Raw genomic sequence first — 26,244 nt, 5'->3', positions numbered from 1 at the left:
AAAACACGTAGCTCAAGTGCATCCCAAGGATTGTTCTGTCCAGAAATGCAAACAAGAATTTGCTAAACTAGAAAGCCAGCCTAAAAGTAGAAGACAAGGAAAGTGTTTGCTTGATGTATTAGGAAGGTGTGTCTTACTGGTTATGTAAAAAGTGCTTTCACACATACATTTAGTGACTCTTTGCCTGACAAAAAAGTCACCACGGTTGCAGATAGATTTGTTTTTATGTGTGCAAAAATGACAAAATGTCCACTGTGTCCGCACAAAATAAAGGTGATTTATTACTTACAGCAGGTTGGCTGTCCAGTGCCATACAACACCATGTGTAACATTCATTTTGCAGTCACTGCCACACAGTTTGCCTCTTCCTGGTCTGCAGCACCTGTGTGAAGTGACCCTTGTAGCATTACATGACCTCTGCCTCCCTGACAGCGGCACAGTGGTGAAACATTTACAGAACAAAACAAAATATTAACAAAAATGGTTCAGACTACAGAGGCAATTCATCTTCTGACACCTTGGCAGCTATTGTATAAGCCATGTGCCAGTGGTACAGTCTGACATATGAGCTAGGATAAATACCATTAGATTACTATAGAACCTATAAATTGTATTTTTCAGACATTTCAGTTTGCCATAGAGGTGAAATGTAAGCGCAAAGTGAGGCAAAACTTGCAAACTTGTCTGTTTATTATTTATCCATCCATGATGAACTTAATAAACATGTTTTTGAGGTTTTTTGATGTTTTTTTTTTAGGTAATGTTACTTTCTCCATTTGTACACATCCACTGACTAACCAAATCACTAAACCTGTCAGGTTACTATCACAGCACACAGGACAACGTGATGTGGATCAGAACATTAAGAGATCTGATTTTTAGCTTCATTAGTGAACGTAAACAGCATGCTAATTCAGATTACCGGGTGATGTGTTCTGGATGTAGGCAATAGGCAATAAGGCCAATATAAGATATTATCAAATATTGCAATATTTGCTGCCATATGCATTTTTTTTTTACAACATCTAACAGCTGTTTTGTCATTTCAGGGCTTTTATTTTCCAAAGAAAATGCATACTGAGATGTCGTGGCAGCAAAGGCAAGGTACATAGATATTGTGGAGGTCTCTACAGGTTAATTGGCCCGATGGTGATCCCACATTGTAGTCCATCACCCAGCGCAGTTCGAGTAAAGATAATGACATCCATCAATATTTTGGCTTAACAATATCGTGATGTAAAATGTTGGATATCATCCAAGCCTAGGGCAAAATCAGATGTAATATTGGAAGGGCTGTTCATACTAGGGTTTAGGGATAACGCAGTAATATGGTATCCATGGATATGTAGGCTATATACTAAATGACTTATGTCAAATAAATATCAGCTGCAGCTTGTCGCATCAAGTTATTTTCTATAGAGTCTCTCTCAGTCCAGGTGCAAACCAGTGAATGCATCGGTTCAGTTCACTGCAGCTCCATGATGTCATCTAGTGGACTGACAGTAGAAGTCAAGCAGCTGATTGTAGCGTCCTCTGCCTCACGCTGGTGTCTGACTGCATCCACAGACACTGATATAAAACTGACCATAAGCACGAGGGGGGCGGGAGCAGCTCATCTTTGCTAGGTGAAATTAAGTAAAAGATGATTTCAGTTGATGTGCAGATTAATGACTTGTGTTTCTTCTTCAGATGAAAGTGTGTCTGATTTGAGCAGCATGGATCAGTGTGAGGGAAGTAAGGAGGGAGTCCATTCTGAACCTGGGCCTGGACTTAGACCTGAAACTGAACCTGAGTCAGGCTATCATCATCAACATTTATCAGACGAAAGGTAAGATGATACGATATAGATATGAGCTACATTTGCCCTGATTGGATCCAGTCTGATGGGTTGCCGTTACTGTTCATGTTCTCCTAGAATGATTTCTAATGTGGTCTTAGAGACTTGAACAGGTCAAATGGGGATCTTCCAAAGTCGTTATACTCTAAAATGTACTCCATAAATGACAGTTAGGATATTTGTGCTGATACATGGAGTCAGTCAGTTTTGTCCTGGTGCGGTTCTATATAACATGATCTTTTCTGAATCCTAACCCTAACCCAAATGGTTTTTGTGCCTTTTGTGCCTTTATCAAAACAAGATTTCATCCTATCCATTACTTCTGAAATGAACACATTTAAACATGAAACATGCAAATGTAACATATGTTTGCTTTGCTGAAACAATGCCAGCATTTATTCTGGTTCTTGTGTTTGTCTTCTTCACACCTTACATCTGAAACTATGACCAAACTATAACCAGACTGCAACTTTAAACTCAAGTTCAGCATTAGACTTGGTTTTGTACCATATTCTCTGCTGCTTTAGTCCTGGTTTTGTCCAGTATTGAAATGAAAATGAAGCAGTGATACACAGATTGAAATCATCCAGCTTCATGTTTTATTGAACTTTGGTAAGTTGGTGCATATATTCGTGAGAGCTACTAGTTTCTCCAGCAACCTCTGTGTCTGAAGACTAAAAAGTGAATTTCTGTCCCTGGTCCTCTAACAGGATCTATCGTAGACCAGACCCTACTGGTCCTGGATCTGATCATGGTGTTGTCAGCATCTGTGTCTATGGCTCAAAAGTGAATTTATATCCCTGTTGGTATTCCTCTCTTTCTCACAGGAATGATGGGACACCAAACTCTACTGGACCTGGACCTGAACCCAGCTGTGTGTCTTTTAAGAGTGACTAGTCAAATGGTTGTTTCACTGACTTTCAAAGAGAACAGCCCTCTGCTGCACAGAGGTAAACTGTTGATAACAATTAAATATAACTGATTCATGTTTTGCTCAGACACCAGTCAATTTAGTTCTTGTTTGGTCTAATGTTTGATGGTAAATTAAGCTGATGATATATTGTCAGTGAGATAAGACGATTACCAAGCAGCAGGCCTCTGGGCAAGACCAAAATACACATTTTTAATAAGATGCAGCCACATTTCCACATTTCCGTAGTGTTTGTTGAGATGAAACCAGGTATTTTAAGCCAAAACTTAAAGCTTAATCACATTAAATTCTGAATTATACATATTTTAAATATGAAAATGTTACATGTGTATGGTATGCAGAAACAATGCCAACATTTCTGCTGGTGGTTGGTTTTGTCTTCTTCACACCTCACATCTGTCCAAGATTTGTCTGAAAGTGAAGTGATGACACACAGACTGAAATCATTCAGCTTCATGTTGTATTGCAGTTTTCTGTATCGACTGTTTTCTTGTCGATAGCTGTTAGCTGCTTCTGTATCCAAGGACTCAAAAGTGAATTTCCTTCCCTGATGGTCGTCCTCTGTGCCTAACAGGATCTACGGGAGACCAGACTATGCTGGATCTGGACCTGAACCCAGCGGTGTGTCCCTGAAACTGCAAAGAAACCCTTCTACCATGTGGCTGTGGACAAGGCCTTGCAGAGTCCAAATGGACACCTGGACTTGTTCCTCCGCTTCCTCCTGGGTCTTTCGCTCCAGGCAAATCATACTGTTGTGCAAGGTCTGCTTACACAGAAAGGACATGGCTCAGAAACTAGTCATGTAGCCATCAAGTACATCAAGAAGAAGATCGCAGAGACTCCCTCTGCAGAGAAAAGCATCAATCTGTTCCACTGTCTGAATGAACTGAATGAGTGTTCTTTTGTGACGGATACAATACTGGACGTGTGTTTAGGAAGACTCTCCACAGATCAACTGTTAACCTCCCAGTGGTCAGCTCTGCTCTTACTGTCATCAGAGAAAGGTCTGGACGTGTTTGAGCTAAAAAAGGTCTTTGCCTCAGAGACAGCTCTCCTGAAGCTGCTGCCAGAGGTGAAAACCTCCAAAAAGCTCAGTAAGAGGAATTTAATCATGCAAAAATACACTGCTATCTTTCAGCTGGATAAAAAAGATAAAGATCTTATTTCTTGTGTCCTCACTGTTGTCTCACTAGACTGAGTGGCTGTAACCTCTCAGAGATCAGCTGTGAAGCTCTGTCCTCAATTCTCAGCTCCCAGTCGTGTCGTCTGAGAGAGCTGGACCTGAGTAACAACAACCTGCGGGATCGAGGAGTGGTGCTGCTATCTGCAGGAGTGCAGAGTCCACATTGTAGACTGGAAACACTCAGGTCAGGGTACATCAACTGATGAACATATTGTTATATATTGCAACATATTGTTGTCAATGCTGGATGGATGGATGGATTTCTCATATTGTCCAGTGTTAGGTGCTGGAGCACTGTACGCCCCTCCTGTCTGAGATTTTTACTCCTGTTACTTTAAGGCCTCCCTCCCAAAAAGCCTAGTCTGCTCTGACTTCTTTTGATTGTACATGCAGCAATCTTCTTCAAGTACATGCCTTTATTCTGCCTTTTTGATTAGAGCTTCAGTCTTCATAAACATGATTTGAATTTTTTAGCCATGCTAGCAGTGTGTCTCTATAGATGGTAATGCATGTCTGTCAGTCTGTCCTCCACTTTGGCCAGACTGAAATATATCAACTCTGTCTTGTAGCTGTACCTGTAGAACTAATGACATTCACATCAGCCTCAGCTGGACTGAGAATTGGTTAACATTATTTGTCATCTGTCGAAAGTTTCCTCCTGTATTTGACTGACACAGCAGTGCCTTGATCTGCCATGTGTGTTGTCTCATGTGTTTGCAGGCTGTCAGGCTGTCTGATTACAGAGGAAGGGTGTTCTTCTCTGGCCTCAGCTCTGAGCTCTAATCCCACCCAGCTGAAAGAATTGGACCTGGGCTACAATCATCTAGGAGACTCAGGAGTGAAGCGGCTGTCTGTTGGCCTGAATGATCCAAACTGGAGACTCGACACTCTCATGCAAGAAGCAGGCAGTTCCATCGAGTTAAAGCTTGTAATTTAGTTGTAATTTCACAGGACAGGACCTTGAGATGCTGCATTCAATAGTATTTGTCAAAACGTTGGACTGTTCCTTTATTAGTGTATAACTGGATTGATGTAAACATTCTATAAATCAGACAACAACCCTTATAGTCATTAATTGGTTGACTGACGCTTAACTGCTAATGCTTCACAGTGTAGCAAGTCTCGGTCAGAGGTCAGAGTGAGACTCTTGTGTTACATTTACAAGATTTATGTTAGCATTATGTTCTCTATGGTCCATTCACATGCTGGACAAAGATCCAAAATGCTGCAGAATTCTTTCTCAGGTGGGATGTACAAGCACAGTGTGTACTGCAGCTTCTTCATACTCTTCTATGCTTGCCTGTATATTACTTTCCACCCTTACATTGATACGTCTGGGTAAATGTTTTATTTAAATACATGCTAAAGCAGTCATCTTTGCTGAGGAGTCTGAAGCCCCCCGTGTGCCGCCCCTCGCCCAAACCATACAGAGTATTTCCAGCATGTGTGAACATGTCTGACCCAGACAATCTGCTGTTGTGTGCTGCATATGTGGACAAAGAAATGTAGACAATATCCTGGTCTGATTTGCTGGATATTGTTCGGAGTTCAAATGTGGAAGGGGCTTTGGACACATTGTATGATCCTCAGGTCACATCTCATATCCTCTTATAGTATACTGTCTGTAAGAGTCTATCTATTGGCCTTGGTTGCCCTGGAAGACATGTAGCCTTATCAGGACAGCTGCCCTAACTATTCATCCTCAGACACAGGGCTGCCCCTCCTTTCAGAGTGGAGCCTGGTGGAGATCGATGGTTGGCGCCAGGTCTGAAGAAGTGTAAGTGTGTTTTTCATTTAAGTCATGAAAACCAAGCAGCACACATTCAACCATCTTCAAACTGATGATATATTGTTAACCGCCGCTATATTGTAACCTGTTGTCTCCATCAGATTCCTGTGAACTCACAGTGGACACCAACACAGTACACAGAAAGATCAAACTGTCTGCCAACAACAGGAAGATGACCTGTGTGGAGGAGGATCAGTCATATCCTGATCATCCAGACAGATTTAATGACAGCCCTCAGCTGCTGTGTGGAAGTGGGCTGACCGGTCGCTCTTACTGGGAGGTCGAGTGGAGTGGAGAAGTTTCTGTATCCGTGAGGAACAAAGGAATCAGAGGGAGAAGAAACAGTAACAACTGTGGGCTTGGAGGGAACGATCAGTCCTGGGGACTGAAATGCCTCGGTGTTGATGGATACTCTGTCTGGCATAACGACAGAGAAACAGACATCTCCAGGGGCCCCTCCTCCGGCTCCTCCTCTGGCAGAGTTGCAGTGTATGTGGACTGTCCTGCTGGCACTCTGTCTTTCTACAAAGTCTCTGATGACACATTGATCCACCTGTACACCTTCAACACTACTTTCACTGAACCTCTTTATCCTGGGTTTGGGTTCTGGTTCAGGTCTGGGTCTGTGTCTCTGTGTTCTGTGTAGGAGGGAGAGTCTTCTCCTGTCTGAGGAAAATTCTCCTCTACAGGATCACCGTCACAAAAGTCAGGTTATTATAAAGAATACATCAATGAACCTTATACAGAAGGACTCTCCTCAGGGTGTGTTTTTCTGTGTTAGTGCGTACCGTTATGTGACTTTTGTTGTGTAGAATTAAGACTGGTCATGATACACTGTGTATCTCTGTATTTACCCAGGGCCACACAGTTCTTACCAAAAGTGGAATCAACGTTGTTCTTGAGAACTGAGATCCTGATTCTGTTACACAATTTTTCTTTTTATCAACAATACACATTTAGACATTCAAGAACATTCAGTCTTGCTGTCTACAGGGCTTTCAACAGAGCACATAACATATGTCAGAGTGCTGGATGAAACAGAGATAATATCCAGTATCAGAGTGCTGGGAGCTTAAAGGATATGGCGACACACTGTACAGGGCTGCCAGTCTTCCTCTGTAATACCACCTATTTAAAAAAAAAAAAAAAACAGAATAATATTCTGTTTTTTAATGTTCAAATTCAGACTTATCAATATTTACTATATACCTATACACTGTAGACACAGGCCAATGCATTGTCAATGCCATCATCAGCATATGGTTGTAGAGTATGTCCACTAGAGGGCATTTACACATTACCAAAAAACTTACAACTCACAGCTTCCTTGAAAAGTGATTATTAAGCTAGACACTGTTAAACCTGTGATGTGTCACTCTGAATGTGACATTGTGATTCAGATAAGCACTCAAGCATGCATACCAACATGAGGCTGTGGAAAAATCAGCGACACACATCCCACACACACGTCGGACACTGTAACAGAAAAGTCAGTTTGTGGGATCGGATCAGATCAGCCAGGCGCTGAATGACGCTGGTGACTATTGTACTTTTATCACTGTGCACGTTGTCTGCCCAGTCAGCACTCTTTCAACTTAGTGTCAAGTTCGCCACCTAGGTAGACGTTTTCCAATCTTCGTCACAAGATGACATTGACTTTCTCACAGCACAAAGGCTCCATAAGCTCCAGTCTCAAAGATGACACAGATAAATGCACCTGAGACATTTCCATTGTTTAACAAAGATGCTGACCTTGCTTTACAAGCTGAAGTTGGTGTTGTGCCAGTTACTATGAATTGAAGTCGTGTGCTGTCTGGCTGTTTACAGAGCTGACCACATTAAAAGGAGCATCTGCAACAAACTCACTCATGTATGAAGTATTAAAAAGGACTCATTCAACTATACAGCACCTGCACCACATCCAATTAAAGGCTTATTAAACTAAAATAAAACAATTAATCACTATTATACTATTATTAATACATAGAGGAAATTGTATATGTTTACTTTACTGCAGCCTATATTTGTGATTTTACATCGCAGTAAACAGGGGTAAGAGTATTATAAGAAAGATATCCCAGGACCGTAACCTATATGTTCCTGTGTATGTGGTGATGCAGGCAGACTTACGGTGTGGAGTTATTACAGAGGATATCAGCCGCCTGAGGTGGTTGAGGTTCATGTAGACAGACACATTGTTAGATAGAAAGGTTTTTCATGATGACATTTTCTAAAGTAATTACAACTGAACCAAAACAAACTAAGCGTGCTCATCAGATGGCCCGAGCAGCAGCACAAGATAATCTCTTCCATGTATATTAAAAAAATGACTCAGTATTTGCTTTGGTTTTAAATTGTCCTCATATTCGTAAATCATATGCAGTCAGCTGAACTATACCTCTTAACAAAGTCTTCATTTTGTACATTTATGTCCTCTGCACACAGTCTGTGTCTCTGTGACCCATTAACATTTCTCACCCCCTTGTCTGTGGTCTCTTAGCTACCTTTCAGATCTCCTCACTCACTCTGCCAAGTTTGGAGTCTTTATTTGGTGCGTTACGTTCAGTGTGTGCCAGAGCAGCAACAACAGAACCAAATGTTTTGCCTGATACTAGTTTTGTTAGTCTCTGCATTAATTAGCCCCGTGTTTACTGTTCTGTGCCTGGGTGGACACAAGTTGGCCAGCAAAGGATTGAAAGTCCGACATGAACTGAAACAAACTGTGGTCATGGTTAGGAGACAACCAAGTGTCTCCCCATCTTTGTAACTTTTTACTTAAACTAAAAATACTTTACTTTACTTCATGCTTTATGTATTGTCCCTTTTGAATGTATTTTATGTGTTGTTATGAAGTGTGCCCTTTTAAACTGCTGTATTGTTCCAATAGATAACAATGACAAAGACATGAGGGAAAAACAACAAGCCCTGAAAAGAAAAAAAAATGTACACAGTCTGCCTCACCATTCATTATCCATTCCAGATAAGGCCCAAACATCTTCAAACAAACTCACAGTTTGTCTCTTAACTGATAGGAAACAGCCTCAATTTAACACTGATGCCCATATATGACATATAAGCAAACAAGACCATTGGTGAGAAGAGCCTAGCAAGGAAAGCTGGTCAACAGAAGCCAGACCAGACGAGGTTGAGTCCCCTTAGAATAAGCTTACCCAGACAACGCCACACCACTGAAACATGCTTTATCCCTCTATGAATGCTTTCTATGATCAGCTTTTTGTTGCTCACTGGAGGGTCTGGAAGGCTGCTGTGCCATATAGGTGCACACTGAGCAGGCTGAGGAGAACAGAAGACACAGTTTCAGAGCATGAACACACCTGCAGCAGCCAGGAATGATCACATGAGCGACACTGCCCTCTAGTGGAGTTACTCAAAAACAAACCCTCCACTTCTGTCAAGAGTGGGATTGAGTTCAAGGCAGGTCACGGATTATTTGACCGGTTCCTCACGAGAACAGCCTTATTAAACCAATTGGAAGAACACTTTGTTTCATCCACAAAGCCTCAGACATGACATCCACCACATCAATGAAGATCATCCCGAGCCTTTAACATTCTCCAGGCATGCACTCCCTCACCCAACGGAAATACCACCTTAGCCACTGTGAGCCCTTTATTCTGTTTAAAGCATCATCTGTTTTTTTTTTTTTTTTTTAATCTGTTTGTGTGACGGAAGGCGCATACTTCCAGAGTAGCGCTCACGCCAATAAAGCCATGAAGTAATGACGGAAATCTGGAACGCTGACGCAAAACTGTGTCCACTCTATATGATTTACATAAACAATGAATGGAAAGACTGAATGCCTCTCCGCAATGAGTCACCTCTGCAGCAGACTGCATCATGGGAGCGTTTGCGAAGGCAATAAGAGGGCAGCAGAGTGCTCCCAGATATGTTTGCTGCAACGCATGACTGTGTATCAATACTAATGTAGATATATAATGTGATTATTGCTAACTGCCACACAAACTCACACACACACACACACACACACACACACACAGTCACACCACACAGGCATGCGGAGTCCAGCGCGGGCTAGATGCACACACACACACACACACACACACACACACAATTCGAGTGCGAAACCACATATACACACAGGAGCACTCACTCGCCATAAACCACATTCATACACACACGCACACTCCTGCAGCGCATACCTCCCCACTATTGGTCGAGACCCAGACACCGCATGCCAATGCACCTCGCTGCCTGAGCCGCAGGCCGCAGGAGGAGAAGAAGAAACAGATGGGTACCAGCTGTTTGGATGAGAGCCTCTGGTACACAGCTACTGTATTGCAACCCACATACACTCACACACACTCACACACACACGCATGCATGAACACGAACTCATTCAAGTTGTTTAACTGAGTCCATGCCTGTTCTGCTCCTGGTATTTACTCACAGCATTAACAGGTAACAGTGATCTGTAAGGCTGGTGTAGATGAGAGGTCACTGTTGAAATTCAAAAGGAACTACTGCTGATTACTGCACGTTCACTGATGTTAATATGCCTCACAGAGCAACATTAAGCAGGATGTACAGGGCAGTCTGTGTTCGGACATTGACACTGTTCTAGGCAAGCACATTTTGTTTAAAAGGAAAACAAAAAATTTGATTACGATGAGGTGAAAGTGCTTACATGTGATGTTTCACGGGTCGCTGGTGGTAACAATCCCACAGGTAATCATTACAGTGCACTACAGCTTTAGTGTCTTTCAGCTCATAGTTTTGGTTGTTGTGAAGTAGCGTGGGATTCATGGAAAGTGCTGTACTCATCGCTAAACAACCACTGTTTCTATCAGGTAATGCGTCCAAAGTTGTATTCATGTCACATTTAGTCTGACTATACTTACAGATTTGACTGTTTTACTTTTAATCATTGGTGGTGTAAGACAGCAGGTGTGTGTGTTTAAATGGTGTTACGCTTGTACAAGTAGTTTTATGTAGAGAGTTACAGTACTGAGGGGAAAAAAAAGGATATGAAATGAATATATCTTTAGAAGTTTGTTTTCTCAACAACTGTGACCGCTCCCTAAATACTCGTCAAGCTAACTGTCCACAACGAGCGCAGTGGAAGCTGTTGATCATTCGGGATTCTCTTTCTCTGTGTTTCCTGCCCGAAACCAGCAATTTCTGATCCAACCTCAACTATCAACTTTCTTCCTATGAGTCAACTGAGGTGGTGACTCCTTCAGCTCATTACAACATGGCTTATTGAAACCAAAAAACTCTCCCTCTAATGCTTGAAAATGCATGTTTCCTCTGTCTGAATGCCATTAGTTACAGCCAGCGGTTGTTCCCTCTTATTACAGTCACTTTGAACACAATCTGTCTCATTAAATTAAAAGAAAATTCAGCATTGTGTGAAGTACAGTGAAGTCAGGCTTTAAGTCCTCGGTGCTTGAGGCTGCTGTGACAGTCCCACCACTACAAAACGTGACATTAAACATCACAGGACGCCATCTGCGCAGCTTACCGGCATCCTGGAGCAGCAGTCGGTAGTGTACCAGCTACTGAACGCTGCGCAGGAAAGACATGACAAATGGAAATGGTATTGTGCGTATGGTTGACCACGCTCGTCCTGTGATTTCCAGCCTCAGCGCTGATGTGGTCTGGCCGGTGTGGGTTTAGAGGGCAGACCCGGAGCAACAGGAGGCTGCTCCGGGATCTTTTTCCCTCTCCAAGCCAACAGGATGTCTTTAATGAACCGCAGTGCGTTTGAACTGTCGCATCTCGCCGTGGAGCAGTCCAGGCCCCTCAACGGCTGGCGTGCGCGACATGAAAAGGAAGGGGCAGTGAAATAAGAAACATGCGAAAGAAAGAAAAAAGATGTATCAGGCAGAGGGAAACGCTGTCTCCGAGACAAAGACCACAAATCAAATGTTGGCTGTAGTGGAGGGGAAATATCTGTATTGTGGAGGTTTCAAGTGACTGGGGCTGCCCTGTTCTTGTTGTGCCCAGGCGAGTGTTTTGGCCTTTTTTTTTTCCCTTTTTAAAGTTCCCTGCCGCAAATGTCCCCATGTCAGGCTCGATGCAACCTCACAGTCGGATCCCACCCGACGTTCTGTGGCCGCTCGCTGATTTATCTCTGAGGGTTTTCAGGGAAACACTGTTGTTCACCGCAGGTTCCACCGGCCCTCCTGCTCTCCAGTCGCCGCTGAGGGGTGAGACTGCACGTCACGTCCACAAGATGGCGCTGCCGGTGCGTCGCACGAGCAGCGCCGGCTATTGTGGCAGCAACAAAGAGAGAAAACAAGCTCACATCATTATCACGATATCTGCAAACTGTGGTGATGGTTCAGTAACTGTGAGTGTTGACATGCTGCATATTGTTTCAATTACTCCCAAACTGTTGTTCCAGACCATGCCATAGGAAAATGCTCAAAATACTCCATGTTTGATCTTGTGGGCTCTTGTGAAACTGGAAATGAATGGTGATTAACTATAATGATGATCATCATGGTGAAAGGTTTTGTGCCACAGGTTATTTGACTGCATGAGCTGCCCTACGTAGAGAGGGCCTTAAAAAAGGGAGTGAAAAAAAAAAAGCTGTTAAAATTTCTTTATTGTGTACAAGGAGCAGTGCACGTGGAGCTCGACAGGTCACGTGAGACGAGATGATTTACGGTCAGCAAATAAACTTAACGTCGCGTGTCATCAGAAGATGGCAATAACTCAAAGACGCGGGATCTGTGAAAGTGTAACAGAGCTGTTTTCCTCTCCGCAGATGGAAACAAATCAGCTGCTTGAGTCTAGCTCAGTTTTATTTGTGCGTACGTGTGTGTGTGTTTGTGCGTGTGTGGGGTGTTGAAGTGGGAGGCTTTGTAGCGTCAAGCGAGAGAAGAGGATATGGCTATGATTAAAGTAGGCACTAAAGCAAAGGCGGTAATTGGGATCATAAACACCTACTTTTCCATTTACCCCTCTATTGAAGCTTTTGTGTTTATTCTGAGCGGCCGATTCATCGGGAGAGCAGCGTCCGCTCGGAGCGACGTATGCACTTGAAAAGATGATGGATGTCGGCAAACACGGAGCGCACAGGACGCATTACGACATCCGACCTGAGGGCTGGGCGCTGAGGCCGCTGCCGACCAGACATTAATACAAACCAAGTTTCCGATGGATGTTTACCACAAACTTTGGGCAAGTTTCCAGGAAATCAGAAGGCAAAAGAAATAGTTATTGTGTTCGCTGCTGTTACGTAAATATCTAACCTGATGTGCCAGATGGTTTGTTGCGCAGAGCCATCTGGAAAGTTCTCCACTGTAACAGTTCGGAAAAGAGAGGGCAGCTTCGAAACAGGTTACCTTTGCAGGTAACTGTATGTACCATCTGTCTATAACCATCTATTGTGGGCTAACCTCAAACAATCAGACCAACAATAGGAGCGCCAGTGGTGGATTCAGGATGTATGAGGGGCAGTGAAGAGAGGGCACTTCATCACAGACTGTCTGCTGGAAGGACACTTTACTGTGTTTTATCAACTGTAGGGACATCCAAGAGGGCATGTTCGCAGCGTTGTTTTCCACCAATGAAATCATCCAGTGCTGTCCCCTGACCTTCGTTTAATGAGGACAAGCTCTGATATAACGGACGCCATGCTGTATCAGCTCTTTAGGGACCGCTGTTGTTAGTTTCAAACAGTTGTTTCAAACAGTTGCTTCTCTCGCTGTCGTCACATCTAAACCAAGGCCTCATAGGAATGGTATCATCACCAACGGTTCGGACATGATCTCGTGATGGAATTCAACCGGCTCACAAGCTATCTGAACATTATCTCGCTGATATACACAGCTGGCAGTGCTAATTCTCCAGTGGGGCCCACGTTAAACCACTGCTTTAGATCAGGTGAGCAGTCAGACGGCAAATGAATGAATACTGTGTAAAAAACATGATGGTTTCATGTATTCATCTGAGGAAGGTCATGCCTCCCGATGGGATGTTTATGTCCTTTTATCTCTTGAACGGGAGCTTCAGTCGAGGTTTCGGTCACATGCTGTCACAAGCCTGGTCGGCATTTCAGCTAACTTCCTGTCCGTTTTGCAGTTAGCAGTCCCCTCCCTCTCCTCTGCATTAGCACATGAACGCAGAGTGGTAATCACCAGACACAGAAGCCAACAGGAGGATCCTGCCCGCTACATGTTTGCGCGCCTGTGGCACAAAACCTTTCACCATGATGATCATCATTATAGTTAATCACCATTTATTTCTAGTGAGCCCTCCGTCCTGATTGGATAAAGTGTGCAGGGATACTTGGAAAATGTCTTTCCTCTTTTACTGCACAAGCAAATTGAATTAAATTTGATATGCCGAGTCTGTTTCTACCGCACTTTTCTTTTATTGACACACAGACATTGCGACATCTACAAAAACCTGCGATATCTAGACTTTTTTTCTTCTTCCAATTTCCAGCTTTTCCTTTCGATGCATATAATGGAAGCAAAGATGAAGCTTTCAATTTGAGAAAATGGGCTTCCCTTTTCTCTCAACAGAGTAATATGTAATATAGCATTTAAATGTAAGATGAAGAAGGATGGGCGCTGGAGCAGATCACGAGAATGTGCTCTGCAGGACGGAATCTGTCCCGACATACCCACTCATGTCAGCTCACCTGTTGGATAACTGCTTGCAGGTCTGCTTCAGTCACTGTGTACTGGCCTAAAAGCGGTCAGACCTTTTAGTTTTGCTCATCTGTTCGGCCACAAAGAGAGTCACTGTTTACCCACTACTTCCTCCGTTCAGTCAGAATAGACTCGAAACATACAGCTCGGCTCTCTATCAGCATAAAACTGTAAATTCCAAAGTGGTGAAGATTGAATCACGGTTGTAGAAGCTGAAGAAAGAAATGTACATTTAGTCACGGGGAAAAAAAAAAACTGAGGTTAATTACTCTTTGACGGGTGAGTCAGGTTTTAGTCGCAGGATTTACAACCGTTTCTGACATTTCCAAACCGACCACAAAAACGCAATGTAGAATCTAAACACAATGAAAGGGTAATATCTGTAAACTGATATATCGGCCCTGTGCGGGAAGCTGTGAAAAACTGCGACCATAAAATTATTTTTTATAGTGGCTAAGATGCTGAAAGGTACGGCTGGGTTGTCAGAGGGTCGGACCTTATTTTCAGCTAAACAGTCATTTTTCATCCATTTTTTTTCCAATTAACCTCTGTTTGGTCGAGTCTTTATGAAGGAACATATCACTGGAGGAGAGAGCTGTCACTCAGCCCCAGACACAGGTGTGTTTTACTGCTGATCTGGGCCCCACCAGGCCTCTCTCTGGCATCGGCTGCTGTTATACGGGGCTGTCAGACAGAAGAGACCTAAGGTCAAAGTAACCGGCAGCCTATAATCGTAAATATGAAGAGGGAAATTGTCGTCAGGGGCGAGGGTTGTTTTTGGGTCGGTGGAAGAAAAAGTCACAGGTTGTGAAACCGGGGGATGTTTGGATCAAGCGTCCCGTGTCTGATGTCTCTGATTTGTGCTCTAACGAGACGTTTCCCATCTCTACAATATCATCGCACCTAAAACATCACCGGAAAAAAAGCCAGAAAACACTCTGAGCGGCTCATCGACTGCGGGTGTGTTTTCACTGCTGTGACAGATGCTTTATTATGACTGGAAGTGTTTAACTAAATATTACGCCTGCCCTCTGGCTGCTGAGATTAGGATCTGTTTAACATTCTTCCCCCCTCGAAAAAGCAACACATATCTATTAGGCCATCTGCGTTTTTTCCAGCTCGGCCGCACTTTTTATTTTCGACTCTGCCGCTCACCCAGCACGAGGAGCGCTACTTTATCATAATCCTTTGAAGAGGGGACCTGGAGGGGAAGCTCGCCCAGTCGGTGTGTTCCCCCTCGCCTCTCCAGGTCCAAATGCTGGGTGGCATGTTTGACGTGGCGAGTGAAGGGAATAACGCAGGTTGTCAGGTAGGAAAGAGCCAGGCTCGCGAGGCCGCGAGGCAATCAGGAAAACTTGTTCCGGCACAAGGCACGACTTCAATAAAATACCTCCAGTCCTGCTTTTAAAAGCATTAGTCCAGGGCAAATTAAAAAGTAGAGTGCAATTAAAAGAAATCACTGTGTAAATGTTAGCATGTGGAAGTTTTTCTTTTCCTTTTCCCCGTTTCCCCCGCCCCTCTCCTCGTTGAACAAAGAATGCCCCAGAGGCAGAGCTGCGCAGCTGCTGAATATTACTACGTCCATGTGTTTTAAATAAGAGCCCATTATAATCAAAATCATAAAAAAGGTAATGTGGCCCTCTTAAACATTTAAATTTAAGTTGCCCAATGTAGAGTTCAAGCCTTTGTGTGCATTTTTTTTTCCTAGCTCCTAATTGAATGAATCTTTTGGAAGAAACAGATGAAGCAACCATCAAAGGAGCCATTATTTGTAACAAATATATTGCTCTGTTGAAGGTATTTAAAGAAATAGTACATGTAATTGCCAGTTTCTGTCGGGCCGAACGTTTTCTCTTTGCCCTTTTGACCAGATGTTGCATTCAAGGGAAAGGCCTCTGTGATGCAAGACTGCCAGAGGGAGCTTACAAAACGACTGATACAATCAGCCGCAGGCCACTAACAATGTAAATGAGGAAGGTGTGCATTTCACAACACACTGAAAACACACCGGTCACTTAAGGATTACGGGGCATCGTGGTGTCACAGTGGACTTGCGAGGGATTCCTGGGTTGACCGTGGCGAGTCACCCTCCTCTGTGGGCGACTGTGGCTCAGGTGTAGAGTCAGCATCCTGTTATCACAAGGTCGCTGGTTTAATTCCCCTGGTATGCAAGTGTCCTTGGGTAAGATACTGAGCCCCAAAACTGGGCGGCACCTTGCATGGCAGCCACCAGTGTATGAATGTATGTATGAATTACTGTCAGTCACTTTGGACAGAGGCGTCTGCTAAATGCTGTAAGTGTAAAGGTAAACCTCACAGTCACAGCACTGTCAAAACATAAAACTGATCAAAGAATATGAAGTGTTGAGTTTCATCACTTCAGTCGTATGCAGAAACATACATTTCCAACATTTCTTCTGAGAAAAAAAAGTTGATAGTTTTTTTTAAATTTTTTTTTTTTAAATACACTTCTAATTGAAACAGCGGTGGACTCAGAGTGAATTCACTCTCACAGAAACCCGACGACCAAATTGCGGATCCATCCTGTGGGGCCTGCTGGTTTGCAGAAGTCTGCTGTGCTAACCCCCTCAGTTACGAGTCACTGAGGGTGTCGCCTCACACCAGGACAGATGAGTTTCCATGGGAGGAACGAAGATGTCTGGCCAAATCCACTTTTCCCCCTTATTAAAATGGATATTTCCGAGCTGTCAGAGGGTGAAGTCTGGGTTTTCAGACACTCGCGCTGACTTCTCGCTGACAGTGGGCTTCCTCTCCCCATAGGTTCAAGATCTCCCGCGGCTCTCCCCTCCCACTGTGCGGTGTAGCGGGTTCCCTATGAGTCCCGGAGCCAGCGCAGCTCTGGCAAGCTCTTCACTTTTTTCACTTAACGGCACGCACTAATTTACTGAGACTCTACACTGTTTTGGGTCCGCGGTGCAATTCCCACGTCCCAGCTGAGAAAATATATCATTAGTCCCTCATCGTGTAATGCTTGCCACGTTACATTATAAAAGCTGGGTGTAAAGCGACATGGATAAAACAGGAGCGATTTCCAGTGTGCCTCATTTTCGACCGCCTGCTTGGAATAAGTGGTGGGTGTTAAGAATTCGAAAAGGGGACGAGATGCGGTGTTGAAAAGGCCATTTTGCTTACTAAATACTCCTGGGTGGCTGGAAGAGTAAGCATTTCCATTGCAGAACGTCTCTGGCAACGTGTTACAGCCATATGAGTGCAGGTCTTTACGAGCCTGCCTTGAAAGTTATATGGATTAATTAACTTTCCAGGCAAATTAAGATTCCGTGCTAATTGTAGTCTAGGTAGGTTTAATGAGATGAGAGAAGATGCACGAATAAGTTCCCTCCTCCCAGCACACGTGTTTACTCTCCGCCGTGATGCAAGTTTGTTTACGGCTCAGGAGTCGGAAAGGCCGAGCGACTTCGCGCCGGGCCGGCGTTCCTCAGAACCGTCGCCCGAGGGCAGCCCGCGCGTTGCTCTGTCATTATTAGAGCGAGCGAGCGTAGACCCTTTTTTTGGCACGCGACCACAGCTCTCTGGGGTTTTCACTTCACAAACATTTTTACAGGCGTGACAGGCCGCGACCGAGCGGGCCGCAACAGACAGCTCTGTCACCTCAAAACAACCACCCCGCAGGGCCACACGAGGCGGCTAAATATATCGCCTCCCAGGAAGCAAGAGCAAAAAAGAAAACTGTCGGAGCCCGACCGGCTATCTTGCGGCTTAATTAACTAACACAGGACACAGCAAATTAGAGGCCCGTGGAGGCTCTTTGACTGGGCGCTTTGTAGGTTTCACCACATGGCGACCGCGACGCAAAATGGCCTCTCATGTCACTCATCGATGCCACATTGCACACCCAGTCACTCCACATCACACATCCATGTTTACCCTCTGTTTACCGTTTTATTCAGTGATCCTACCTATCCGGAATATCTTCTACACCTCCGTCACTCTATTTCCTTTTAATCACACGTCCATTCATGTGGCAGCAATTTGGGCCGGCCGACACCCAGTGGTGAATGCGCCTGACCCCCTCCAGCCCGCCCAGACACCCTCTGGAAAGCCACATCTGTCGCAGGAGCCTTCAGGGTCCTAGAGTGGCAGCCCGAGCCCATTGAAGCCGGGGGCTGTCAGGACCGTGTGCGTTGGCATCTGCGAGCTGAAGCTATTACAGGTTGCAAAACGTTACCTTAACTAGCCTCAGCCGCCCCTGACAGCCTGCCGAACTGTATTAAACACATATCACCGTTTCAGCGGCTATAATCCCGCCTAATCAGCCTCACTGTGCAGGTTTCATCTGTGCTGCGCCATATTTAATCAAAGTCATAAGCATCCATGTTACCTAATTAAGACCAGCGCTCTTTTGCAGTGGGATCTGTTATTTATATCTTTTAACAGCATCAGTGGAAAAGGATAAAAAGAGCTTAAATTAAAGCTGAATCCACTGGTGCATTTACTACATCCTCAAATGAGGAAATAGAGCAGCAGTTTAACTTTTTTTTTTTTTTTTTTTTGCATCCACAGTAGCAGAACACAGGTTTTGTTGGTGCAGAGGCTCCAGTTAAATTGTTTCACTGCCGCAGAAAAGCCGTGGCCTTTGACTCCGCGCAGAAGACATCATCCGCTTACAAGCTCTCACAATAAAAACCCATGCGTGCCGTAATAAGCCCTGCTTTGTTTCGAATACATCCAAGTGAAAACATTTATTGGACTAATTACAATGGTCTCCCGTTGGATTTTTCTTCCTGTGTTACACATGCTTTGGCAGCATTCCCAGTATTGTGTCAAGACGTCTCACTGCTCATGGCTGTGGTACTAACTGCCATGCAGCAAGAGGCATGAAGGAGGCGGGGGGGGAGCACAATGGCAGAGGGAAGAGTGGGTTACGTTTCTTTCTCTAGTGCAAGTCCCAGTCCATTTTCTCCGATGCTGTTCCTGAGTGGTTTTCGCTGCAAGGGGAAAAACGGCACTGGAACGTGCTCCCAACATTTCGAATCAGAGGTGACATCGCATTTAGACAACGCTGTGGCTGTGATGTGCTGTTACTGTCAGAAGCCCTCAGTCAGTTCTCATCTTTATTTTCCCACAGGGATGCAGATGAAGCCCAAATCATTAAAGGTCACACTGAAAACATTTTTATGTCAAATCTTTTTTTTTTTTTTTTTTTGGATCATCATCTACAGAGCTTGTAGAAGCATGCAAAATAAAAAAAATAAAAAACTCATTCCCTTAAAAAAAACAGGGATGTGATTGCAAATTAATACTTCTGAATTCTGTGAGGCCCAAATTGATTGTATTGTTTACCTCTGCACGAGAATCCTGACGGTCACTTCCAGCTTCTAACAGCGTTTGTGTAACACCGTTGGAGTCAGGTGGTATCTGTGTTTCATGTAAAACAATGTAAGAATATAGTTCTGTGATGGCAGACTGTACTGCCCTAACGTTAGCTAGCTTGCGTTAGCAAAGTTATTGTTAGCAAGTGTTAGCAACATTAGCAAGTGCAACAAACTTGGGGCAGGGGGGGCTGATTGGAACAACAGCAGCATTGTGGAATCATAGAGACACACTGCTGCCTGTAGTAACTCTGACCCTATAATATTCAAATGATCATTTAGGAGCATCTGTTCTACTGTGCTTGAAATACAATCCAAAGAAGAAGTCACCTCTGTAACAAAGTATTTGAGGGGAGACATGACAACAGATATTGTTTTTACCACAGAGTAAGAGTTAATACTATGTTGAGTTGAGGGGTTGGGGCCAGCAGCGCCGGTCTACCTGTAGTACCTCAGGTTTTGTGGCGTCAGAGTTGCATGCAGGATGTTATATGGAGTGAGTGAGTATAGCAGCTATTAAGCTCTCATACAAGTCGAGCTGATCTGTTAGATGCACAGGCACTGAAGCAGGGACGGACGGGAGAGAGGCGTATCGGTCTGCCTGAGGAGTTGAACCTGTCAGGTGGGACTGTTCTGACAGTTTCCTGTAAGTGTTTCTTTTTTTCCTTTTTTTTTTTTTTTTTTTTTTTTACGACATTGAGACGCAGCAGATGTACACTTTTCTCACTTGATCCACTGAAAAATATGTGTGTATTGAATAAGAAGGTTGTCATGTCTGTTATCCCTCAAGGCACTTATAGCTCTCCCTGCTGCCAGCTACCATCCTATTGAGGATTATTATATAGTAAATGATTCAATATTGTAAATGTATTCAACTGGTCCATCCAGTTGTGGCTGCATCGTGAAGATGTGGGGAAACTTCTCTGCAGAGGGACTGGGAAGGCCTCTGAACACAGAGGTTAAAAATTATTGCAGCATAATTCAAAGACCTGGAGGAGAGCTTGCGAGTCCCAGCTTTGGAAGAGATCAATTCTCCGTCAAACCAAAGCTAAACAAGAAACGGCTTCAAAAACAAAAATGTAATTGTCCTGATGTGGCCAAGACCAAGTTCAGACCTCAGGCCAGCGCAGAGCTGGTGAGAGCACTTGAACTTGGCTGCTCCATTACAGTCCATGTGCATCTCCACAGAGCTTGAGCATTTTTTTCAAATCGTCAAAGAGTGACTGCAGCGTCCAAGTGCAAAAGCTGTTACAGGCCTCAAAATCCTAAAGATGCCCCCGCTCAATGAGTTACCAGTTGGAAACAGTTTCCATTATTTGTAGAGATTCATTCTCACAATTGTTTTCTGGTTGAATAACAGCCGGACACATCAGATTCAACAGATTTAAATAAGCATTAAACTAAAAAATATTACGTGTCATATTTATTTTACATTGGGTATTAATCTCCCTGAACAATAACAAGCAAAATGATGTGTTCACTATGACTGGACGTGATCTGCGAACAGAAAAACAAATAGCGGTTGACAGATAAGGCCGTGCTCCTCTTTCATTTTGCAAGATGTGGGCTGATTCCAACAGAGCCGGAGTCATTTGTGGTTGTTGACACTGGCATCATGCTTCACTTGGCCAGCAGAGTCAGCAAATATTGAAATGGAGTGAATACGGCATCCCGGTTATTGCGATGGATATTTGAAACTGCTGAGGTCTCTAAAATATGTCCCACTCATACTGCATGTTTTAATTTTACCACTTGTATCACAAAGCTGGTTACCATACAACCCAATTGTAATATCTCATCTCTAGTAATATTACACTAACTGTCAAGGTCATAACCTAAGAAATACACTCTTATTTATGTGATATAGTTGGAGAAAGTTAAGAACATTGCTGTTAGTAGAGGACAAATGAGGATACTTTGTGTCAAATTGTGTGTGCCCTACCACAAACATTCTGCAAGTTATAGGAGCTGAGACCAAAAGTGCTACAACCGTCCCCGGTCTCCTCTACAGAGTTTTTGTATTTAAAATCATCCCTGTCTGAATAGTGGTGTCTTATCTCGTGTGCAAATGAGTTTTCATTGTGCAAATCACACAAAATGGCATTTCTTTTTTCTTTTCTTTCTTTTTCTTTTTTTGTTTTTTTTTTTTTTACAGAATACTGCTTTAAGAGATAGTTTGAAGTAAAGAAGTTGCACTTAAATGTGAGCTAAACAAAGTTCACGCTCGTTGGAAAATGAGCCTATGGTGGTTAAATTAGGGACCGATTCCAACAGATTCAGAGCTATTTGGTGTTGCTGACACTGGCATCGTGCTCACTTGAAGCAAGAAGAATAATGGAAAACACTGAATAGGAGGTTAGGTTATCACTGTGCTGCCCAGTTACACAATATGTTGTAAGATAGATGTGCCACTCTATTAATGCTACATTCTAGGTCTTGAAAGTGATATTAAAGAGAGATGTATTGTATCGTTGCAGAGCCAAAACATCCGAGACAACAAAGTAGGGGATTTAAGTTATTTACTTTTCTGCTGCTCCCAAAAGCATTAACTGACTGATTTGTGTATATCATGTTTTGCTTTTTACCTTGTTAATTTGCTCTTTTGGAACAGGTATAATGCCCAAAGGTCAAAAACAGACAAGGTCCCATTCCCAGCAACAGTCAGGGGATGGTCCAGAACTCATTACTGGAAGCAGATACGTTCTGCCAGTGATGAGGCAACAGTGACCCAACTGAGTATGAATACCTGTACGTTATCAGACAGAATAAACTCAAAGGAGCTGACACAAGTCATGAGAGAGCAGAAGAAACCAAAGCCTCCAAAGATGAGGACATTCAGCGTTGTAGTTGCAGTGGCCGTCGTGCTCACCTTTATGTGGGCCGAAAGTTGCAAATAAAACATCTCCTAAATCTTCTAAATGTATCGTCTATGTGGCCTATTGAATTCTTTGCTATAAATGGTGTATTTTTCTGTTTTTAAGCACAGCTGCATGACATTTAGGATATGATTTAATGTCAGTTCCCCAAAATAACTGGCATGTTTAAAGTTCCTTATCTTGCAGGAAACAAAAAAATAAGAACTTGTTGTGTGCAAACTCATACCACCCTGCTACTTCTATTAGCTGTGTATAAATTGTTTTACCAGTGTTTTTTTTTTTTTTTTGTTGGGGGGGAGTGTTGTTCTGTAGTAAATGTAGAAAATGGTTTTAGAGTTGCAATATGACAAAATTGAATATGTTCTTACGCACTATGTTACAGAGCCATTGACATTTATTGATCATCACTGAGCAGACAGTGTTTACAGCATGACCAAATTCAGGAACATCCTCACATATTTACAACCACAAAAGAAGTGCAATGTTAAAATTGCTTTAAGAGTAGAAATATTCAGTGGTTGTTGTGTGAATCCCAGGCTGGAGCAGGAATCCTCAGAACCTGCAGCAGATACCACATCCTCTCATGTCAGGACAGCAACCGCAGCAAAATTGGCAGTCCTTTGGGCTGCGCTTGTGTCTGTTGTTATACGGCATCTGTGAGAAAGAGAAAAGACATGAGCAAGGTGTTCATCTCCAGCATCATCTCTCACTCTGTTCACTCTCTCTCCTTCTCACTGTATCTGTCTCAGCTCATTCAGTTCATTGAACAAACCTTCCAGGAGTCCTCTGACTTCTCTTCATGTGCAGCAACTGGACCCTCATTGTTCATTGGCTCCTCCAGCTCTTGCACCTGTCAATCAATTGTGCACATTTACATCAGGAGCCACATTTCAGCATTTAGACAAAACATTTCCAGCTAATAAGCAAATGAAATGACTGAAGTCAAGTTGTTACCTCAGTGAATGAGCCAGCAGAGCTCTCCTGAAGGCAAATAAAGGTGAGCACGACGGCCACTGCAACTGCAACACTGAATGTCTTCATCTTAGGAGGCTTCCACTGCTTCAACTTGTTCAGTCCTTTGATTCTTCTGGTGACTCTCGTCAGCTCCTTTCACTTCTTCTCCTGTCTGATGGTTGACTTTGTAAAGTGTGCTGGTATTTATAGTCACCTGGACCACTGTTGCCTCATCACTGACAGCACCTACAGTACAGCAGCTGCTTCCAGGCACAGGCTTGCATCACTACCTGAGGGATGCTGGGAATGAGAATGGGGAACTCCTCAACAGTGGGAATTCTCTCTTTTTGTTTGTTTGTTCCACATATCACCCATTAGCATTTATATGTCTCATTAGTCCATATACACAACATGCTTATACATTTTAAATTCTGGTAAATCACTTATAATAAAGAAAATGGTCTGCTTCAGGCAGTACCTACCTGAATTCATTTTATAAAGCAAGTATTAGTCAGCTGCAGTAATTAGCTACTGTTTAAAATCAATTCCATTGCAAGCTTGTAGCTTCAGACTATTAGACAACTACAATTTTATGCCAACCTGACACAACTTCAACTTGATCTTCCTGCTCAGTATTTTGATGCTGCTGAGAATCTCCAAAGGAAAAAAAAACAGTCCAAAAGTTAAAATTAATAGTATGAACCTAATGATAGATATTAGGAAAAAACAGTTTACAACTCAAAGTTTTGACTTCTTGATACCAAAAGTGATTAAAGAAGTACTTCACTGCTGGGTTGGGACTTGGAGCAGAATCTTTAAAAAAAAAAAAAAAAAAAAAAAAAATTGTGCTAAATGACGAGAAAAGGGGCTGTAATAAAAGACCTACAACAACCAGAATGCAGTGTGCCGCATCAGACCGATAAACACTCCCGCCGCTGACAGGTGTCCAACTGTGAGCCAGCTGGTAACAAATATTATTGTGTTACATTTAAACAGTACAGTAAAAACTATATATAGAAACCTTTTAGGAGAGAAATAGAATTATTCATATTTAATCAGCACTGCCTTGTTTTAGAGTTTAAACAATAGTCCTTCCAGTGCATGATCTTTCTCATGCTTTTAGCGTATGGTAGATAAACTGCTCGTTGGAAAATGAGCCTATGGTGGTTAAATTAGGGACCGATTCCAACAGATTCAGAGCTATTTGGTGTTGCTGACACTGGCATCGTGCTCACTTGAAGCAAGAAGAATAATGGAAAACACTGAATAGGAGGTTAGGTTATCACTGTGCTGCCCAGTTACACAATATGTTGTAAGATAGATGTGCCACTCTATTAATGCTACATTCTAGGTCTTAAAAGTGATATTAAAGAGAGATGTATTGTATCGTTGCAGAGCCAAAACATCCGAGACAACAAAGTAGGGGATTTAAGTTATTTACTTTTCTGCTGCTCCCAAAAGCATTAACTGACTGATTTGTGTATATCATGTTTTGCTTTTTACCTTGTTAATTTGCTCTTTTGGAACAGGTATAATGCCCAAAGGTCAAAAACAGACAAGGTCCCATTCCCAGCAACAGTCAGGGGATGGTCCAGAACTCATTACTGGAAGCAGATACGTTCTGCCAGTGATGAGGCAACAGTGACCCAACTGAGTATGAATACCTGTACGTTATCAGACAGAATAAACTCAAAGGAGCTGACACAAGTCATGAGAGAGCAGAAGAAACCAAAGCCTCCAAAGATGAGGACATTCAGCGTTGTAGTTGCAGTGGCCGTCGTGCTCACCTTTATGTGGGCCGAAAGTTGCAAATAAAACATCTCCTAAATCTTCTAAATGTATCGTCTATGTGGCCTATTGAATTCTTTGCTATAAATGGTGTATTTTTCTGTTTTTAAGCACAGCTGCATGACATTTAGGATATGATTTAATGTCAGTTCCCCAAAATAACTGGCATGTTTAAAGTTCCTTATCTTGCAGGAAACAAAAAAATAAGAACTTGTTGTGTGCAAACTCATACCACCCTGCTACTTCTATTAGCTGTGTATAAATTGTTTTACCAGTGTTTTTTTTTTTTGTTTTTTGTTTTTTTGGGGGGGGGAGTGTTGTTCTGTAGTAAATGTAGAAAATGGTTTTAGAGTTGCAATATGACAAAATTGAATATGTTCTTACGCACTATGTTACAGAGCCATTGACATTTATTGATCATCACTGAGCAGACAGTGTTTACAGCATGACCAAATTCAGAAACATCCTCACATATTTACAACCACAAAAGAAGTGCAATGTTAAAATTGCTTTAAGAGTAGAAATATTCAGTGGTTGTTGTGTGGGTTTTTGCTGGTAAATAAGTGGGGGTCTCTGGGTGGAGAGATGATTAACACTGTTCATTTGCATCCACTGCTGAGGTTGTAGTGACACAGAGCTGGTTGAAATTATTTAACTTGACATTTAGGGATTTTCCTTAAAACAATATGACCCTGTTATTCTGCCTTGATATGATAGAGATATTAAAATTGTAGATTTAAGAGATACTGAAGGTGATGCACTGTGACATTAAGACAATCTGTATTTTTTGTTTTTATCTTATTTTTTCTACGGACTCTGCTGTATATTCAAACAGATCTGGATCCCTCAGCTGCTGTTGACACAAGTGTGACAGGAATCGGGGGGTT

The 26,244-nt window shown here is 42.9% G+C and overlaps 2 protein-coding genes across 2 annotated transcripts; one reads left to right on the top strand and one right to left on the bottom strand.

Annotated features, from left to right (window-relative positions):
* Positions 1 to 1,082: 1,082 nt before the first annotated feature.
* LOC119005692 lies at positions 1,083 to 7,550 on the top strand. The gene is made up of 7 exons (XM_037073552.1): positions 1,083 to 1,104; positions 1,715 to 1,828; positions 2,548 to 2,623; positions 3,962 to 4,135; positions 4,672 to 4,875; positions 5,664 to 5,728; positions 5,842 to 7,550. The coding sequence occupies exons 1-7, from the start codon at positions 1,083 to 1,085 to the stop codon at positions 6,384 to 6,386; spliced, it is 1,200 nt and encodes a 399-aa protein (XP_036929447.1). The 3' UTR covers positions 6,387 to 7,550.
* Positions 7,551 to 22,991: 15,441 nt separating this feature from the next.
* On the bottom strand, positions 22,992 to 23,755 carry LOC119006788 (hepcidin-like). The gene is made up of 3 exons (XM_037075855.1): positions 23,570 to 23,755; positions 23,388 to 23,465; positions 22,992 to 23,269 (listed from the first exon to the last, which is right to left on the bottom strand). Exons 1-3 carry the CDS (start codon positions 23,654 to 23,656, stop codon positions 23,168 to 23,170), a joined length of 267 nt encoding a protein of 88 aa, XP_036931750.1. The 5' UTR covers positions 23,657 to 23,755; the 3' UTR covers positions 22,992 to 23,167.
* Positions 23,756 to 26,244: the final 2,489 nt, after the last annotated feature.

Source organism: Acanthopagrus latus, chromosome 17 (genome assembly GCF_904848185.1).
Source record: "Acanthopagrus latus isolate v.2019 chromosome 17, fAcaLat1.1, whole genome shotgun sequence".
NCBI classification, from domain to species: domain Eukaryota; kingdom Metazoa; phylum Chordata; class Actinopteri; order Spariformes; family Sparidae; genus Acanthopagrus; species Acanthopagrus latus.
The sequence above is the reverse complement of the archived record's forward strand: the minus strand, read 5'-3'. Positions and strand labels throughout refer to the sequence as shown.